The sequence below is a fragment of the Rana temporaria genome, chromosome 2, assembly GCF_905171775.1.
Source record: "Rana temporaria chromosome 2, aRanTem1.1, whole genome shotgun sequence".
Classification (NCBI taxonomy): domain Eukaryota; kingdom Metazoa; phylum Chordata; class Amphibia; order Anura; family Ranidae; genus Rana; species Rana temporaria.
In genome coordinates, this window is record NC_053490.1 from 16,007,423 (window position 1) to 16,029,322 (window position 21,900).

The 21,900-nt window shown below is 56.8% G+C and overlaps 2 protein-coding genes across 3 annotated transcripts in view; one reads left to right on the forward strand and one right to left on the reverse strand.

The window, feature by feature from the left end:
* Positions 1–9,206, reverse strand: part of LOC120928847 (DNA repair protein XRCC1) — a 30,157-nt gene extending 20,951 nt beyond the window's left edge. Inside the window, exons 1-4 of one of the 2 annotated variants that reach the window (XM_040339871.1) lie at positions 8,940–9,206; positions 4,941–5,005; positions 2,626–2,761; positions 720–875 (exon numbers count right to left, since the gene is read on the reverse strand). In XM_040339871.1, coding sequence (XP_040195805.1) covers positions 720–875; positions 2,626–2,761; positions 4,941–4,985 — 337 coding nt within the window. In that variant the 5' untranslated portion in view covers positions 4,986–5,005; positions 8,940–9,206. Of the gene's footprint in view, positions 1–719; positions 876–2,625; positions 2,762–4,940; positions 5,130–8,939 lie in introns of those variants that run through there. The other variant, XM_040339872.1, reaches the window with a different exon arrangement.
* Positions 9,207–9,336: 130 nt separating this feature from the next.
* Positions 9,337–21,900, forward strand: part of RNF121 (ring finger protein 121) — a 56,827-nt gene continuing 44,263 nt past the window's right edge. Inside the window, exon 1 of the mRNA XM_040339873.1 lies at positions 9,337–9,437. Coding sequence (XP_040195807.1) covers positions 9,384–9,437 — 54 coding nt within the window. The 5' untranslated portion in view covers positions 9,337–9,383. The remainder of the gene's footprint in view (positions 9,438–21,900) is intronic.

Genomic DNA, 21,900 nt, shown 5'->3' on the forward strand with positions numbered 1-21,900 from the left:
AGCCTCTCGGAAGACTGTCAATCAAGAAGGAACGCCCGCTCCCGAAGACCCATACCCGGAAGCGACGGAGAAGATGCATCTCGAAAACGGGTAAGTACGGATCATATTTTAAAACAAATAGCCGATTCCCCTAGACAAAACGAGCAGGAATCTAAGGGGAAAAGAGAAAAAAAAAATACAAATGGGTGAACTCCCGCTTTAAATGCATTAGTGTTGGCTCGGTTTGGAACATGTGTACTCTTTGGACGAAATAAAGATAAACTTTTATTCCTCCTCCCCCCATTACCAACTTTATCTGCATGGAAGGACTCTTGTGTTGTGGGGTGGAGACCGCAAGTCTGGCACAGCAAGTAGAACCAGAGAGCTCTTGTCGGCCCCAATTGAATGATTGGGTTGCAGTGCCATTATCTTGTATGTGCGTTTGGATGTCCTTATGGAGCTGGCTTTGTACACCGGGACAGACATGCCTGAACAAAAAATGGCCTTCACCAAACTTACCAATTGTCTACAATGTCTTTGTATGTTGTGGGGTCAACAGTACCCTTCACTAGACACTCCTAAACCAAGGAGGGGCCATATAGTAGATGTGATGGTCAGGTGTTCAACCGTTACACAATGGCAATGGAAACCCATTGCTAAAGTGGGACTCAATCACCAATGAACCTTTCTCGTAAGGGATGAGCAGAGTCAGACTGTGTTTTCTTGTGGCTCCATTTTACCTTCTTTGAACATCCGGACCCCTCTGGCGTTCTTCTCCAGTTTAGAGTCTGCTGGGGACATTAGGGTGGCTGTAGGTAGCAAAGGGACAAATGGTTGACCTACAGGCCCACTGGAGCGGCCAACGTCAATCTGGAAGAAGGCTGATCCGCTGTTTCCTGCAACAGAAGATGTGAAATACATAGAGCTATGAAACATATAGGAGGACATTGGGATGTATGAACATGCTGAAGAGAAGAACATACCGTATTTATCGGCGTATACCGCGCACTTTTTTCCGATACGCCGATCCCCGCTGTCTCTCCGAGAGCCAAGCCGAGTGTACTGCGCACTCGGCTAGGCTCGGCCACGCTCGTCTCCGCCCGCAGACACGCGAGAGGAGCCGAGAGAAGCCGAACACACAGGAAATCCGGCTTCTCTCGGCTCGCGCCAAAATCCAAAAACGAACACAGAACGCAGACGGACCCCGCGCAAGGAAGCCGCAGACTGACACCCACAAGACGGACGCCGGACAAGGCCGCCGATGGACGCAGGGCAAAAATGTAAGTTTTCTTTTTTTCCCTTGCTAAGCTTGGAGTGCGCGTTATACGCCGGGGCGCGGTATACCCCGATAAAAAAAGGTAATAGGGTTGGATGTAGCCCCCCCCACACCAACTTTGTGTTCCTGCTCACCTTTGTGTGCTTCTGCCCCTTGGAGTGTCCCCATCCCCATTTGAGTGTTTCAGCTCCTTCAACTCTATTCTCCGTAATATAAATTAAATAAGGTCAGGGAACTCAGCCCAGGGATGGTGGGAGCCCCAGGAGCTTAGGTGGGGATGGTGGAAGTCCGTCAAAGTGGGCAAAACAGGTGAACAGAATCAGAAATTTAGTGCAGGGATGGTGAGACCCCTCATAATGGGCACAGCAGGTGTACAGAGATGGAAACTCAGCACAGGGATGGTGGGAACCCCTCATAATGGGCACAGCAGGTGTACAGAGATGGAAACACAGCACAGGGATGGTGGGACCCCTCATAATGGGCACAGTAGGTGTACAGAGATGGAAACACAGCACAGGGATGGTGGGACCCCTCATAATGGGCACAGTAGGTGTACAGTGATGGAAACTCAGCACAGGGATGGTGGGAACCCCTCATAATGGGCACAGCAGGTGTACAGTGATGGAAACACAGCACAGGGATGGTGGGAACCCCTCATAATGGGCACAGTAGGTGTACAGAGATGGAAACACAGCACAGGGATGGTGGGACCCCTCATAATGGGCACAGTAGGTGTACAGAGATGGAAACTCAGCACAGGGATGGTGGGACCCCTCATAATGGGCACAGTAGGTGTACAGTGATGGAAACACAGCACAGGGATGGTGGGACCCCTCATAATGGGCACAGTAGGTGTACAGTGATGGAAACTCAGCACAGGGATGGTGGGAACCCCTCATAATGGGCACAGCAGGTGTACAGTGATGGAAACACAGCACAGGGATGGTGGGACCCCTCATAATGGGCACAGTAGGTGTACAGAGATGGAAACTCAGCACAGGGATGGTGGGAACCCCTCATAATGGGCACAGCAGGTGTACAGTGATGGAAACACAGCACAGGGATGGTGGGAACCCCTCATAATGGGCACAGTAGGTGTACAGTGATGGAAACACAGCACAGGGATGGTGGGACCCCTCATAATGGGCACAGTAGGTGTACAGAGATGGAAACTCAGCACAGGGATGGTGGGACCCCTCATAATGGGCACAGCAGGTGTGTAATGCAAGGATGGTGGACAGTCAGGACTTTTAACTTTCCAACATCTACCAAACACCAAAATATCCCCTTTGGGCAGGAATACATTTTAAGTATGGTTTCCTTGCACACCCCACAAACAAATGAGAAATGACCCACTATGAGTGACTTACCCACGTCAATATACGCAATATGACTGGCTCGCTCCAACTGCAGCTCAACCTTCAGCTGGCGGCTGCGGTCCCGGGGGCAGCTCAGCCACGGCTGGATGTTGTCACTCAGAAGATTGTCCACGGGGTGCCTGGGATCCTGAAATGGAGACAACGAAATGCCAGACATCAGAAAGAACAGACATGTTATTAGGGGGGATTGTAGAGGTTTAAGGCCCAGGGGCCAAACATGCAGTCTCTTGGTATTTGCTGTGTGGCCCTGTGGTCAGAGTGGGAATAATAATTTGTAATTGCAGGATCTCTAGAAGTCATAAGTCCTCTGCCTCCTACTTTCTTCTGCAGCATATCTCCAGTCTACAACCAAAACTTGTAGTAGGTCTGTAGTCTCTAATCATCTCCTGTACTATCTCTGACCATTTCCTGTAGTATGCCAACAGTCTCTGACCATCTCCTGTAGTGTGTCTGCAGTCTCTGACCATCTCCTGTAGTGTGTCTGCAGTCTCTGACCATCTCCTGTAGTGTGTCTGCAGTCTCTGACCATCTCCTGTAGTGTGTCTGCAGTCTCTGACCATCTCCTGTAGTGTGTCTGCAGTCTCTGACCATCTCCTGTAGTGTGTCTGTAGTCTCTGATCATCTCCTGTAGTGTGTCTGCAGTCTCTGACCATCTCCTGTAGTGTGTCTGCAGTCTCTGATCATCCCCTGTAGTGTGTCTGCAGTCTCTGATCATCCCCTGTAGTGTGTCTGCAGTCTCTGATCATCCCCTGTAGTGTGTCTGTAGTCTCTGATCATCTTATGTGGTGTGTCTGCAGTCTCTGATCATCTCCTGTAGTATGTCTGCAGTCTCTGATCATCTCCTGTAGTGTGTCTGTAGTCTCTGACCATCTCCTGTAGTGTGTCTGCAGTCTCTGACCATCTCCTGTACTATGTCTGCAGTCTCTGATCATCTCCTGTAGTGTGTCTGCAGTCTCTGATCATCCCCTGTAATGTGTCTGCAGTCTCTCATCATCTCCTGTAGTGTGTCTGCAGTCTCTGACCATCCCCTGTAATGTGTCTGCAGTCTCTGACCATCCCCTGTAGTGTGTCTGCAGTCTCTCATCATCTCCTGTAGTGTGTCTGCAGTCTCTGACCATCCCCTGTAATGTGTCTGCAGTCTCTGACCATCCCCTGTAGTGTGTCTGCAGTCTCTGACCATCTCCTGTAGTGTGTCTGCAGTCTCTGACCATCTCCTGTAGTGTGTCTGCAGTCTCTGACCATCTCCTGTAGTGTGCCTGCAGTCTCTGAACATCAGTTCCTCTAGAGAAGCAGACACCTTTAATTGGTAGAAAGACACTTGGGCCCAGATTCACAAAGGGCTTACGACGGCGCAATGCCATGTACGCCGTCGTAAGTCCTGATCTGGGCCGTTACGCATAGATATCCATTAGATCCGACAGGCGTAAGGCTCTTACGCTGTCGTATCATAAATGCAATTTTTTTTCCCGCCGCTAGGTGTCGCCACCGTCGGTTTCCCCGTCGAGTATGCAAATTAGCTAGATACGCGAATTCCCGAACGTATGCGCGGTCGACGCAGTGAAGTTACGACGTTTACGTAAGGTTTGCGCGGCGTAAAGTTGCCCCTGCTATATGAGGGGCAACCAATGTTAAGTATGGCCGTCGTTCCCGCGACGAAATTTTAAAAATTACGTTGTTTGCGTAAGTCGTCCGTGAATGGGGCTGGACGCCATTTACGTTCACGTCTAAACCAATGACGTCCTTGCGACGTCATTTGGAGCAATGCACCCTGGGATATTTTCAGGACGGCGCAGGCGCAGTACGTTCGGCGCGGGAACGCGCTTAATTTAAATGATCCACACGCCCCCTACCCGGCTAATTTGAATTAGGCGGGCTTGCGCCGGGTGATTTACGCTACGCCGCCGCAACTTTACAGGTAAGTTCTTTGTGAATCAAGCACTTGCCTGTAAAACTTGCGGCGGCGTAACGTAAATGAGATACGCTACGCCGCCGCAGAGATGCGCCGATCTCTGTGAATCTGCCCCTTGGTGGCTAAAAGTGGGAACAGACACAATCCTGTCACCCTAAGCCTGGGGGATACAAGGGGGTGAGCAACTTCAGCACTCCAGTTGTTTAAACTACAAATCCCAGGAGGCCGTGCAAGACAGGCAAAGGCACAACTCCCAGAGGCATGATGGGATTTGTAGTTTAGCTATAGCTAGAATACTGAGGATGCCTACCCCCTGGTTTAAAATATATGGGACTCTTCTTTCCACTGCACTATTGCCTCATAGGCTCATTTTCTATGGAAGAGATGGAGTGATTACCTGGGAGCTGAAGGAAACGACGTGCTGGATTCTGATTGGTGCCATCAGGTTCCGGAGTGAAGAGTCTGTAAAAGATTCGAGTTTTAGACTGTACCTGCAGATATAGTCACCCTCACACCTTCAACCACTTCAGCCCCGGAGGATTTGGCTGCCCAAAGACCGGGCCATTTTTTGCGATTCGGCACTGCGTCGCTTTAACTGACAATTGCGCGGTCGTGCGACGCGGCTCCCAAACAAAATTGGCGTCCTTTTTTCCCCACAAATAGAGCTTTCTTTTGGTGGTATTTGATCACCTCTGCGGTTTTTATTTTTTGCGCTATAAACAAAAATAGAGCGACAATTTTGAAAAAAAACGCAATATTTTTTACTTTTTGCTGTAATAAATATCCCCCAAAAAAATATATATATATAAAAAAAAAAAATTCCTCAGTTTAGGCCGATACGTATTCTTCTACCTATTTTTGGTAAAAAAAAAAAAACAAAACGCAATAAGCGTTTATTGGTTGGTTTGCGCAAAATTTATAGCGTTTACAAAATAGGGGATAGTTTTATTGCATTTTTATTATTTTTTTATTTTTTACTACTAATGGCGGCGATCAGTGATTTTTTTCGTGACTGCGACATTATGGCGGACACTTCGGACAATTTTGACACATTTTTGGGACCATTGTCATTTTCACAGCAAAAAATGCATTTAAATTGCATTGGGCCAGATTCAGGTAGACTTACGACGGGCGTATCACTAGATACGCCGTCGTAAGTCCGAATCCCCGCTGTCGTATATTTAAGCGTATTCTCAAACTGAGATACGCTTAAATATTGCTAAGATACGACCGGCGTTAATCTCCTATGCCGTCGTATCTTAACTGCATATTTACGCTGGCCGCTAGGGGCGCGTACGCTGATTTACGCCTAGAATATGTAAATCAGCAAGATACGCCTATTCACGAATGTACGCCCAGCCGTCGCAGTAAAGCTACGCCGTTTTACGTAAGGGGTTTTCAGGCGTAAAGATAAACCACCAAAAATATGGCGCAGCCAATGTTAAGTATTGCCGTCGGAACCGCGTAAAATTTTTCACATTTTACTTCGTTTGCGTAACTCGTGCGTAAATGGGGCTGGCCGTAATTTACGTTCACGTCGAAAGCATTGACAATTTGCCGACGTCATTTGGAGCATGCGCACTGGGATACGTCCACGGACGGCGCATTCGCCGTTCGAAACGTAATTTACGTGGGGTCGCAGTAAATATGTATTAAAACACGCCCACAGCTTCAACATTTGAGTTAGGCGGGCTTACGTCGGCCCTAATACGCTACGCCGCCGTAACTTCGGCGGCAAAATCTTTGAAAATACCATACTCGCCTCTCAAAGTTACGGCGGAGTAGCGTATAGGAGATACACTATGCCCGCCTAAAGGTACGTGAATCTACCCCTATATATATATATATAAAAATCCTCAATTTAGGCCAATACGTATTCTTCTACATATTTTTGGTTAAAAAAAAAAAAAAAATCGCAATAAGCGTTTATTGATTGGTTTGCGCCAAAGTTATAGCGTCTACAAAATAGGGAATAATTTTAGGCCATTTTTATTATAATTTTTTTTTTATCAGTAATGGCAGCAATCTGCAATTCTTATCGTGACTGCGACATTATGTCGGACACTTTTGCCGTTGTTTTGCGACCATTCACTTTTATAGTTTTGCGACCGCTCACATTTATACAGCGAACAGTGCTATAAAAATGCACTAATCACTGTGAAAATGTCACTGGCAGGAAGGGGTTAACCACTAGAGGACGAGGAAGGTGTAGGTTCACCCTCAAAAACATTTCTGACATCACACAGGGACGCGCCATCCTACCGACAGAATGCCGGTGTTTTTTTTTTGTTCTCAGCACATACCTCGTTATCACGATTTTCACCCCCCGGCAATCCCGCGGGAGTGGGCGTTCCCAAGCACTGCCTGTGATTGACAGGCTTCCGAACGGCGCATACTGCGCGTCACAGGTTGCCGAAAAAAACCCGAACGTCGGTGCGGCTCTATACGGCGCCTGCGCACCGACGTTCGGGTTCTGTCGGCAACCTGTGACGCGCAGTATGCGCCGTTCGGAAGCCTGTCAATCACAGGCAGTGCTTGGGAACGCCCACTCCCGCGGGATGGCCGGGGGGTGAAAATCGTGATAACGAGGTATGTGCTGAGAAAAAAACACTGGCATTCTGTCGGTAGGATGGGGTGACTCCATGTGATGTCAGAAATTTTTTTGAGGGTGAACCTCCACTTTAAGTGTGTCCTAGGGAGTGATTCCAACTGTGAGGGGGATGGGCCACAAGTGATGCAACATTGATGACAGGGAGCAGACGATCACTGTCTTGTCACAAGGCAGAACAGGGAAATGCATCTGCCCCGTTCTGCAGCTCCGTGACACGATCTCAAGACACCGCGGGACATAGAGTCCGCGGGTCCCGTGGGCACGGTCGCGGAGCTAGCGTGCGCAAAATTCAAAGCAACGTGTATATATACCATTGCGCAGCCATGCCATTCTGCCAACGTATACGTGCGAGAGGGTCGGAAAGCGGTTAAAGACCCTGTCGCCAACGTAATAAGTTAGAGGCAAAAAGCACATAAAATGCAAGTATTTTAAATACCGTATTTATCGGCGTATACCGCGCATTTTTTTCCCCTTAAAATCAGGGGAAAATCGTGGGTGCGCGATATACGCCGATCCCCGCTGTCTCCGACATTGTCCGAGCCGAGTGTACTGCGCACTCGGCTAGGCTCGGCCCGCAGCCACGCGAGAGAAGCCGAGTGCGCAGGAAATCCGGCTCTGCACAGCGCGCCAAATTCAAACACACGACGCTGCAACCCCGCAGACGGACACCCACAAGACTCGACGGACACCCACAAGGCTCGACGGAGAGGGATCGGTGCGGTGTACGGGGAGACGGAGGGGGATCGGTGCCGTGTACGGGGAGACGGAGGAGGATCGGTGCCGTGTACGGAGAGACGGAGGGGGATCGGTGCCGTGTACGGGGATCCGGAGGGGGATCGGTGCCGTGTACGGGGATCCGGAGGGGGATCGGTGCCGTGTACGGGGATCCGGAGGGGGATCGGTGCCGTGTACGGGGATCCGGAGGGGGATCGGTGCCGTGTACGGGGATCCGGAGGGGGATCGGTGCGGTGTACGGGGATCCGGAGGGGGATCGGTGCGGTGTACGGGGATCCGGAGGGGGATCGGTGCGGTGTACGGGGATCCGGAGGGGGATCGGTGCGGTGTACGGGGAGACGGGGGGGGGAATCGGTGCGGTGTACGGGGAGACGGAGGGGGATCGGTGCGGTGTACGGGGAGACGGAGGGGGATCGGTGCGGTGTACGGGGACCCGCAGGGGGATCGGTGCGGTGTACGGGGATCCGCAGGGGGATCGGTGCGGTGTACGGGGATCCGGAGGGGGATCGGTGCGGTGTACGGGGAGCCGGAGGGGGATCGGTGCGGTGTACGGAGAGAGGGAGGGGGATCGGTGCGGTGTACGGGGAGCCGGAGGGGGATCGGTGCGGTGTACGGGGATCCGCAGGGGGATCGGTGCGGTGTACGGGGACCCGCAGGGGGATCGGTGCGGTGTACGGGGACCCGCAGGGGGATCGGTGCGGTGTACGGGGACCCGCAGGGGGATCGGTGCGGTGTACGGGGATCCGGAGGGGGATCGGTGCGGTGTACGGGGAGCCGGAGGGGGATCGGTGCGGTGTACGGGGACCCGCAGGGGGATCGGTGCGGTGTACGGGGACCCGCAGGGGTATCGGAGCGGTGTACGGAGAGGGATCGGGTATACGGGGACCCGGAGGGGGATCGGTGCGGTGTACGGGGAGCCGGAGAGGGATCGGGTATACGGGGACCCGGAGGGGGATCGGTGCGGTGTACGGGGACACGGAGGGGGATCAGCCTTCCTGTGTCCCCCCCAATACATCACACATAGTGACCCCTCTACAGCACAATCCATACCTGAATTTCCCGCGCTCCTCCTAGTCCCGCCCCTGACGTCACCACACCATTCTCCCCCTACTGGACGCTAGAGGCCGGGCAGTCCTCTCATTCAGTGAACATAGCGGCAGCCATCTTCTCGGAGACCCTCTCTTCAGTCCGTTATAGGGATTGGAATGTGACAATACACCGTACAAGACATTGAGAGACATTCTGTCCTGTCTCTGTCTTCAACGGTCCTGGGAGTGTCTGAGAGTGATCAGGGGGTGTTGGTAACGGCTGGTATGTGAGACATCCTAACGGAGACCACAACAAAAATGGCCGCCACAAATCCATAGGATCACTTCCGGGTTACATGTGTGGGTCAGATGGTCACCGTCTTGTTCTCTGATTGGAGGGTCTCGGGAGGCTTTGGCCGTCGTGTCATTGGCCGGATTCTCCCGGAACTCGCTGTCGTGGCGCAAGATGGCCGCTGTGCTGGAGGTGGAAGTCGGGGGACCCGGGGAGGCGGCTGAGGAGGTGAGAGAGAGCGGGGGGAACCGGGAGGAGGCCTGGTCATAGAGAGAAATACCGCTACCGGAGGAGGGAGGAGTCACTGCAATGACAGCTGGTCACCCCTCCCCCCACACATAACACTGACAGCACCCCTCCCCCCACATACCCCTCCATTACACTGACAGCACCCCTCCCCCCACATACCCCTCCATTACACTGACAGCACCCCTCCCCCCACATACCCCTCCATTACACTGACAGCACCCCTCCCCCCACATACCCCCCCATTACACTGACAGCCCCCCTCCCCCACATACCCCTCCATTACACTGACAGCACCCCTCCCCCACATACCCCTCCATTACACTGACAGCACCCCTCCCCCACATACCCCTCCATTACACTGACAGCACCCCTCCCCCCACATACCCCTCCATTACACTGACAGCACCCCTCCCCCCACATACCCCCTCCATTACACTGACAGCACCCCTCCCCCCCACATACCCCTCCATTACACTGACAGCACCCCTCCCCCCACATACCCCCCCATTACACTGACAGCACCCCTCCCCCACATACCCCTCCATTACACTGACAGCACCCCTCCCCCACATACCCCTCCATTACACTGACAGCACCCTCCCCCCACATACCCCTCCATTACACTGACAGCACCCCTCCCCCCACATACCCCCTCCATTACACTGACAGCACCCCTCCCCCCCACATACCCCTCCATTACACTGACAGCACCCCTCCCCCCACATACCCCCCCATTACACTGACACCACCCCCCCCCCACATACCCCTCCATTACACTGACAGCACCCCTCCCCCACATACCCCTCCATTACACTGACAGCACCCCTCCCCCACATACCCCTCCATTACACTGACAGCACCCCTCCCCCCACATACCCCTCCATTACACTGACAGCACCCCTCCCCCCACATACCCCCTCCATTACACTGACAGCACCCCTCCCCCACATACCCCTCCATTACACTGACAGCACCCCTCCCCCCACATACCCCTCCATTACACTGACAGCACCCCTCCCCCCCACATACCCCTCCATTACACTGACAGCACCCCTCCCCCCACATACCCCCTCCATTACACTGACAGCACCCCTCCCCCACATACCCCTCCATTACACTGACAGCACCCCTCCCCCCCACATACCCCTCCATTACACTGACAGCACCCCTCCCCCCACATACCCCTCCATTACACTGACAGCACCCCTCCCCCCACATACCCCTCCATTACACTGACAGCACCCCTCCCCCACATACCCCTCCATTACACTGACAGCACCCCTCCCCCCCACATACCCCTCCATTACACTGACAGCACCCCTCCCCCACATACCCCTCCATTACACTGACAGCACCCCTCCCCCCCACATACCCCTCCATTACACTGACAGCACCCCTCCCCCACATACCCCCTCCATTACACTGACAGCACCCCTCCCCCACATACCCCTCCATTACACTGACAGCACCCCTCCCCCCACATACCCCCTCCATTACACTGACAGCACCCCTCCCCCCCACATACCCCTCCATTACACTGACAGCACCCCTCCCCCCCACATACCCCTCCATTACACTGACAGCACCCCTCCCCCCACATACCTCTCCATTACACTGACAGCACCCCTCCCCCCCACATACCCCTCCATTACACTGACAGCACCCCTCCCCCTACATACCCCCTCCATTACACTGACAGCACCCCTCCCCCCACATACCCCTCCATTACACTGACAGCACCCCTCCCCCACATACCCCTCCATTACACTGACAGCACCCCTTCCCCACATACCTCTCCATTACACTGACAGCACCCCTCCCCCACATACCCCCTCCATTACACTGACAGCACCCCTCCCCCCACATACCCCTCCATTACACTGACAGCACCCCTCCCCCATATACCCCTCCATTACACTGACAGCACCCCTCCCCACACATACCCCTCCATTACACTGACAGCACCCCTCCCCCCACATACCCCCCCATTACACTGACAGCACCCCTCCCCCCCCACATACCCCCTCCATTACACTGACAGCATCCCTCCCCCCACATACCCCCTCCATTACACTGACAGCACCCCTCCCCCCACATACCCCCTCCATTACACTGACAGCACCCCTCCCCCCACATACCCCCTCCATTACACTGACAGCACCCCTCCCCCCACATACCCCCTCCATTACACTGACAGCACCCCTCCCCCACATACCCCTCCATTACACTGACAGCACCCCTCCCCCACATACCCCCTCCATTACACTGACAGCACCCCTCCCCCCACATACCCCCCCATTACACTGACAGCACCCCTCCCCCCCACACCCCTCCATTACACTGACAGCACCCCTCCCCCACATACCCCTCCATTACACTGACAGCACCCCCCCCCCACATACCCCTCCATTACACTGACAGCACCCCTCCCCCACATACCCCTCCATTACACTGACAGCACCCCTCCCCCACATACCCCTCCATTACACTGACAGCACCCCTCCCCCACATACCCCTCCATTACACTGACAGCACCCCTCCCCCCACATACCCCTCCATTACACTGACAGCACCCCTCCCCCCCACACCCCTCCATTACACTGACAGCACCCCCCCCCCCACATACCCCCTCCATTACACTGACAGCACCCCTCCCCCCACATACCCCTCCATTACACTGACAGCACCCCTCCCCCACATACCTCTCCATTACACTGACAGCACCCCTCCCCCCACATACCTCTCCATTACACTGACAGCACCCCTCCCCCCCCACATACCCCCTCCATTACACTGACAGCACCCCTCCCCCCCACATACCCCTCCATTACACTGACAGCACCCCTCCCCCCACATACCCCTCCATTACACTGACAGCACCCCTCCCCCCACATACCCCTCCATTACACTGACAGCACCCCTCCCCCACATACCCCTCCATTACACTGACAGCACCCCTCCCCCACATACCCCTCCATTACACTGACAGCACCCCTCCCCCACATACCCCTCCATTACACTGACAGCACCCCTCCCCCACATACCCCTCCATTACACTGACAGCACCCCTCCCCCACATACCCCTCCATTACACTGACAGCACCCCTCCCCCCACATACCCCTCCATTACACTGACAGCACCCCTCCCCCCCACACCCCTCCATTACACTGACAGCACCCCTCCCCCCACATACCCCCTCCATTACACTGACAGCACCCCTCCCCCCACATACCCCTCCATTACACTGACAGCACCCCTCCCCCACATACCTCTCCATTACACTGACAGCACCCCTCCCCCCACATACCTCTCCATTACACTGACAGCACCCCTCCCCCCCCACATACCCCCTCCATTACACTGACAGCACCCCTCCCCCCCACATACCCCTCCATTACACTGACAGCACCCCTCCCCCCCACATACCCCTCCATTACACTGACAGCACCCCTCCCCCCCACATACCCCCTCCATTACACTGACAGCACCCCTCCCCCCACATACCCCTCCATTACACTGACAGCACCCCTCCCCCACATACCTCTCCATTACACTGACAGCACCCCTCCCCCCACATACCCCCTCCATTACACTGACAGCACCCCTCCCCCCCCACATACCCCTCCATTACACTGACAGCACCCCTCCCCCCACATACCTCTCCATTACACTGACAGCACCCCTCCCCCCACATACCCCCTCCATTACACTGACAGCACCCCTCCCCCCCCACATACCCCTCCATTACACTGACAGCACCCCTCCCCCCCCACATACCCCTCCATTACACTGACAGCACCCCTCCCCCCACATACCCCTCCATTACACTGACAGCACCCCTCCCCCCACATACCCCCTCCATTACACTGACAGCACCCCTCCCCCACATACCCCTCCATTACACTGACAGCACCCCTCCCCCCACATACCCCCTCCATTACACTGACAGCACCCCTCCCCCACATACCCCTCCATTACACTGACAGCACCCCTCCCCCCACATACCCCCCCATTACACTGACAGCACCCCTCCCCCCCCACATACCCCTCCATTACACTGACAGCACCCCTCCCCCCCACATACCCCCTCCATTACACTGACAGCACCCCTCCCCCTACATACCCCTCCATTACACTGACAGCACCCCTCCCCCACATACCCCTCCATTACACTGACAGCACCCCTCCCCCACATACCCCCTCCATTACACTGACAGCACCCCTCCCCCCACATACCCCTCCATTACACTGACAGCACCCCTCCCCCACATACCCCTCCATTACACTGACAGCACCCCTCCCCCACATACCCCTCCATTACACTGACAGTACCCCTCCCCCCACATACCCCCTCCATTACACTGACAGCACCCCTCCCCCCACACATACCCCTCCATTACACTGACAGCACCCCTCCCCCACATACCCCCTCCATTACACTGACAGCACCCCTCCCCCACATACCCCTCCATTACACTGACAGCACCCCTCCCCCCACATACCCCCCCATTACACTGACAGCACCCCTCCCCCCCCACATACCCCTCCATTACACTGACAGCACCCCTCCCCCACATACCCCTCCATTACACTGACAGCACCCCTCCCCCCCACATACCCCTCCATTACACTGACAGCACCCCCTCCCCCCCCACATACCCCTCCATTACACTGACAGCACCCCTCCCCCCCACATACCCCCTCCATTACACTGACAGCACCCCTCCCCCCCCACATACCCCTCCATTACACTGACAGCACCCCTCCCCCCCACATACCCCTCCATTACACTGACAGCACCCCTCCCCCTCCATTACACTGACAGCACCCCTCCCCCCCACATACCCCTCCATTACACTGACAGCCCCCCCCCCCCACATACCCCCTCCATTACACTGACAGCACCCCTCCCCCCACATACCCCCTCCATTACACTGACAGCACCCCTCCCCCCACATACCCCTCCATTACACTGACAGCACCCCTCCCCCCACATACCTCTCCATTACACTGACAGCACCCCTCCCCCCACATACCTCTCCATTACACTGACAGCACCCCTCCCCCACATACCCCCTCCATTACACTGACAGCACCCCTCCCCCCACATACCCCCTCCATTACACTGACAGCACCCCTCCCCCCACATACCCCCTCCATTACACTGACAGCACCCCTCCCCCCCACATACCCCTCCATTACACTGACAGCACCCCTCCCCCCACATACCCCTCCATTACACTGACAGCACCCCTCCCCCCACATACCTCTCCATTACACTGACAGCACCCCTCCCCCACATACCCCTCCATTACACTGACAGCACCCCTCCCCCCACATACCCCTCCATTACACTGACGGCACCCCTCCCTCCACATACCCCTCCATTACACTGACGGCACCCCTCCCTCCACATACCCCCTCCATTACACTGACAGCACCCCTCCCCCCACATACCCCTCCATTACACTGACAGCACCCCTCCCCCCCACATACCCCCTCCATTACACTGACAGCACCCCTCCCCCCCACATACCCCTCCATTACACTGACGGCACCCCTCCCCCACATACCCCTCCATTACACTGACAGCACCCCTCCCCCCCACATACCCCTCCATTACACTGACAGCACCCCTCCCCCACATACCCCCTCCATTACACTGACAGCACCCCTCCCCCACATACCCCTCCATTACACTGACAGCACCCCTCCCCCCCACATACCCCTCCATTACACTGACAGCACCCCTCCCCCCCACATACCCCTCCATTACACTGACAGCACCCCTCCCCCCCACATACCCTCTCCATTACACTGACAGCACCCCTCCCCCACATACCCCTCCATTACACTGACAGCACCCCTCCCCCCACATACCCCTCCATTACACTGACAGCACCCCTCCCCCACATACCCCTCCATTACACTGACAGCACCCCCCCCCCCCCACATACCCCCTCCATTACACTGACAGCACCCCTCACCCCACATACCCCCTCCATTACACTGACAGCATCCCTCCCCCCACATACCCCCTCCATTACACTGACAGCACCCCTCCCCCTCCATTACACTGACAGCACCCCCCCCCCACATACCCCCTCCATTACACTGACAGCACCCCTCCCCCCACATACCCCTCCATTACACTGACAGCACCCCTCCCCCCACATACCCCCTCCATTACACTGACAGCACCCCCCCCCCCACATACCCCTCCATTACACTGACAGCACCCCTCCCCCCACATACCCCCTCCATTACACTGACAGCACCCCTCCCCCACATACCCCTCCATTACACTGACAGCACCCCTCCCCCCCCCCACATACCCCTCCATTACACTGACAGCACCCCTCCCCCACATACCCCCTCCATTACACTGACAGCACCCCTCCCCCACATACCCCCTCCATTACACTGACAGCACCCCTCCCCCCCACATACCCCTCCATTACACTGACAGCACCCCTCCCCCCACATACCCCTCCATTACACTGACAGCACCCCTCCCCCCACATACCCCCTCCATTACACTGACAGCACCCCTCCCCCCACATACCCCCTCCATTACACTGACAGCACCCCCTCCCCCCACATACCCCTCCATTACACTGACAGCACCCCTCCCCCATATACCCCTCCATTACACTGACAGCACCCCTCCCCCCACATACCCCCTCCATTACACTGACAGCACCCCTCCCCCCACATACCCCCTCCATTACACTGACAGCACCCCTCCCCCCACATACCCCCTCCATTACACTGACAGCACCCCTCCCCCCACATACCCCCCCATTACACTGACAGCACCCCTCCCCCCACATACCCCCCCATTACACTGACAGCACCCCTCCCCCCCACATACCCCTCCATTACACTGACAGCACCCCTCCCCCACATACCCCCCCATTACACTGACAGCACCCCTCACCCCACATACCCCCTCCATTACACTGACAGCACCCCTCCCCCACATACCCCTCCATTACACTGACAGCACCCCTCCCCCCCACATACCCCTCCATTACACTGACAGCACCCCTCCCCCCCACATACCCCTCCATTACACTGACAGCACCCCTCCCCCCACATACCCCCTCCATTACACTAACAGCACCCCTCCCCCACATACCCCTCCATTACACTAACAGCACCCCTCCCCCACATACCCCTCCATTACACTGACAGCACCCCTCCCCCCACATACTCCTCCATTACACTGACAGCACCCCTCCCCCACATACCCCTCCATTACACTGACAGCACCCCTCCCCCCACATACCCCTCCATTACACTGACAGCACCCCTCCCCCCCCACATACCCCCTCCATTACACTGACAGCACCCCCCCCCCCACATACCCCTCCATTACACTGACAGCACCCCTCCCCCCCCACATACCCCTCCATTACACTGACAGCACCCCTCCCCCCACATACCCCTCCATTACACTGACAGCACCCCTCCCCCCCCACATACCCCCTCCATTACACTGACAGCATCCCTCCCCCCACATACCCCTCCATTACACTGACAGCACCCCTCCCCCCCCACATACCCCTCCATTACACTGACAGCACCCCTCCCCCACATACCTCTCCATTACACTGACAGCACCCCTCCCCCCACATACCCCTCCATTACACTGACAGCACCCCTCCCCCCACATACCCCTCCATTACACTGACAGCACCCCTCCCCCCACATACCCCTTCATTACACTGACAGCACCCCTCCCCCCACATACCCCTCCATTACACTGACAGCACCCCTCCCCCCACATACCCCTCCATTACACTGACAGCACCCCTCCCCCACATACCCCCTCCATTACACTGACAGCACCCCTCCCCCACATACCCCTCCATTACACTGACAGCACCCCTCCCCCACATACCCCTCCATTACACTGACAGCACCCCTCCCCCACATACCCCTCCATTACACTGACAGCACCCCTCCCCCACATACCCCCTCCATTACACTGACAGCACCCCTCCCCCCACATACCCCTCCATTACACTGACAGCACCCCTCCCCCCACATACCCCTCCATTACACTGACAGCACCCCTCCCCCCCACATACCCCTCCATTACACTGACAGCACCCCTCCCCCCACATACCCCTCCATTACACTGACAGCACCCCTCCCCCCACATACCCCTCCATTACACTGACAGCACCCCTCCCCCCACATACCCCTCCATTACACTGACAGCACCCCTCCCCCCACATACCCCTCCATTACACTGACAGCACCCCTCCCCCACATACCTCTCCATTACACTGACAGCACCCCTCCCCCCACATACCTCTCCATTACACTGACAGCACCCCTCCCCCCACATACCTCTCCATTACACTGACAGCACCCCTCCCCCACATACCCCTCCATTACACTGACAGCACCCCTCCCCCACATACCCCTCATTACACTGACAGCACCCCTCCCCCACATACCCCTCCATTACACTGACAGCACCCCTCCCCCCACATACCCCTCCATTACACTGACAGCACCCCTCCCCCACATACCCCCTCCATTACACTGACAGCACCCCTCCCCCCCACATACCCCTCCATTACACTGACAGCACCCCTCCCCCCACATACCCCCTCCATTACACTGACAGCACCCCCCCCCACATACCCCCTCCATTACACTGACAGCACCCCTCCCCCCACATACCCCTCCATTACACTGACGGCACCCCTCCCCCACATACCCCTCCATTACACTGACAGCACCCCTCCCCCCCCCCACATACCCCTCCATTACACTGACAGCACCCCTCCCCCACATACCCCTCCATTACACTGACAGCACCCCTCCCCCCACATACCCCTCCATTACACTGACAGCCCCCCCCCCACATACCCCCTCCATTACACTGACAGCCCCCCCCCCCCACATACCCCTCCATTACACTGACAGCACCCCCTCCCCCACATACCCCTCCATTACACTGACAGCACCCCTCCCCCACATACCCCTCCATTACACTGACAGCACCCCTCCCCCCCACATACCCCTCCATTACACTGACAGCACCCCTCCCCACATACCCCTCCATTACACTGACAGCACCCCTCCCCCCCACATACCCCTCCATTACACTGACAGCACCCCTCCCCCACATACCCCTCCATTACACTGACAGCACCCCTCCCCCACATACCCCCTCCATTACACTGACAGCACCCCTCCCCCACATACCCCCTCCATTACACTGACAGCACCCCTCCCCCACATACCCCTCCATTACACTGACAGCACCCCTCCCCCACATACCCCTCCATTACACTGACAGCACCCCTCCCCCCACATACCCCTCCATTACACTGACAGCACCCCTCCCCCACATACCCCTCCATTACACTGACAGCACCCCTCCCCCACATACCCCCTCCATTACACTGACAGCACCCCTCCCCCACATACCCCCTCCATTACACTGACAGCACCCCTCCCCCACATACCCCTCCATTACACTGACAGCACCCCTCCCCCCACATACCCCCTCCATTACACTGACAGCACCCCTCCCCCCACATACCCCCTCCATTACACTGACAGCACCCCTCCCCCCACATACCCCTCCATTACACTGACAGCACCCCTCCCCCACATACCCCTCCATTACACTGACAGCACCCCTCCCCCCACATACCCCCTCCCATTACACTGACAGCACCCCTCCCCCACATACCCCTCCATTACACTGACAGCACCCCTCCCCCCACATACCCCTCCATTACACTGACAGCACCCCTCCCCCACATACCCCTCCATTACACTGACAGCACCCCTCCCCACATACCCCCTCCATTACACTGACAGCACCCCTCCCCCACATACCCCTCCATTACACTGACAGCACCCCTCCCCCCACATACCCCTCCATTACACTGACAGCACCCCTCCCCCCCACATACCCCTCCATTACACTGACAGCACCCCTCCCCCACATACCCCTCCATTACACTGACAGCACCCCTCCCCCCCACATTACCCCTCCATTACACTGACAGCACCCCTCCCCCACATACCCCTCCATTACACTGACAGCACCCCTCCCCCCACATACCCTCCATTACACTGACAGCACCCCTCCCCCCCACATACCCCCTCCATTACACTGACAGCACCCCCCCCCCACATACCCCTCCATTACACTGACAGCACCCCTCCCCCCACATACCCCTCCATTACACTGACAGCACCCCTCCCCCCCCACACATACCCCTCCATTACACTGACAGCACCCCTCCCCCACATACCCCCTCCATTACACTGACAGCACCCCTCCCCCCACATACCCCTCCATTACACTGACAGCACCCCTCCCCCACATACCCCTCCATTACACTGACAGCACCCCTCCCCCACATACCCCCTCCATTACACTGACAGCACCCCTCCCCCACATACCCCTCCATTACACTGACAGCACCCCCCCCCCCCACATACCCCTCCATTACACTGACAGCACCCCTCCCCCCCCCCACATACCCCTCCATTACACTGACAGCACCCCTCCCCCCCACATACCCCTCCATTACACTGACAGCACCCCTCCCCCCACATACCCCCTCCATTACACTGACAGCACCCCTCCCCCACATACCTCTCCATTACACTGACAGCACCCCTCCCCCACATACCCCTCCATTACACTGACAGCACCCCTCCCCCCACATACCCCCTCCATTACACTGACAGCACCCCTCCCCCCACATACCCCTCCATTACACTGACAGCACCCCTCCCCCCCACATACCCCTCCATTACACTGACAGCACCCCTCCCCCCACATACCCCTCCATTACACTGACAGCACCCCTCCCCCACATACCCCCTCCATTACACTGACAGCACCCCTCCCCCCCCACATACCCCTCCATTACACTGACAGCACCCCTCCCCCCACATACCCCTCCATTACACTGACAGCACCCCTCCCCCCCACATACCCCTCCATTACACTGACAGCACCCCTCCCCCCCACATACCCCTCCATTACACTGACAGCACCCCTCCCCCCACATACCCCTCCATTACACTGACAGCACCCCTCACCCCACATACCTCTCCATTACACTGACAGCACCCCTCCCCCACATACCCCTCCATTACACTGACAGCACCCCTCCCCCACATACCCCTCCATTACACTGACAGCACCCCTCCCCCCACATACCTCTCCATTACACTGACAGCACCCCTCCCCCCACATACCTCTCCATTACACTGACAGCACCCCTCCCCCACATACCCCCTCCATTACACTGACAGCACCCCTCCCCCCACATACCCCCTCCATTACACTGACAGCACCCCTCCCCCACATACCCCTCCATTACACTGACAGCACCCCTCCCCCACATACCCCTCCATTACACTGACAGCACCCCTCCCCCCACATACCCCTCCATTACACTGACAGCACCCCTCCCCCCCCACATACCCCTCCATTACACTGACAGCATCCCTCCCCCCACATACCCCTCCATTACACTGACGGCACCCCTCCCCCCCCCACATACCCCTCCATTACACTGACAGCATCCCTCCCCCCACATACCCCTCCATTACACTGACAGCACCCCTCCCCCCACATACCCCTCCATTACACTGACAGCACCCCTCCCCCCACATACCCCTCCATTACACTGACAGCACCCCTTCCCCCCCCCCCCCATTACACTGACAGCACCCCTCCTCCATTACACTGACAACACCCCTCCCCCACATACCTCTCCATTACACTGACAGCACCCCTCCCCCACATACCTCTCCATTACACTGACAGCACCCCTCCCCCCACATACCCCTCCATTACACTGACAGCACCCCTCCCCCACATACCCCTCCATTACACTGACAGCACCCCTCCCCCCCACATACCCCTCCATTACACTGACAGCACCCCTCCCCCACATACCCCTCCATTACACTGACAGCACCCCTCCCCCACATACCCCTCCATTACACTGACAGCACCCCTCCCCCCACATACCTCTCCATTACACTGACAGCACCCCTCCCCCACATACCCCTCCATTACACTGACAGCACCCCTCCCCCCCCACATACCCCTCCATTACACTGACAGCACCCCTCCCCCACATACCCCTCCATTACACTGACAGCACCCCTCCCCCCCACATACCCCTCCATTACACTGACAGCACCCCTCCCCCCACATACCCCTCCATTACACTGACAGCACCCCTCCCCCTACATACCCCCTCCATTACACTGACAGCACCCCTCCCCCCCACATACCCCTCCATTACACTGACAGCACCCCTCCCCCCACATACCTCTCCATTACACTGACAGCATCCCTCCCCCCACATACCCCTCCATTACACTGACAGCACCCCTCCCCCCCACATACCCCTCCATTACACTGACAGCACCCCT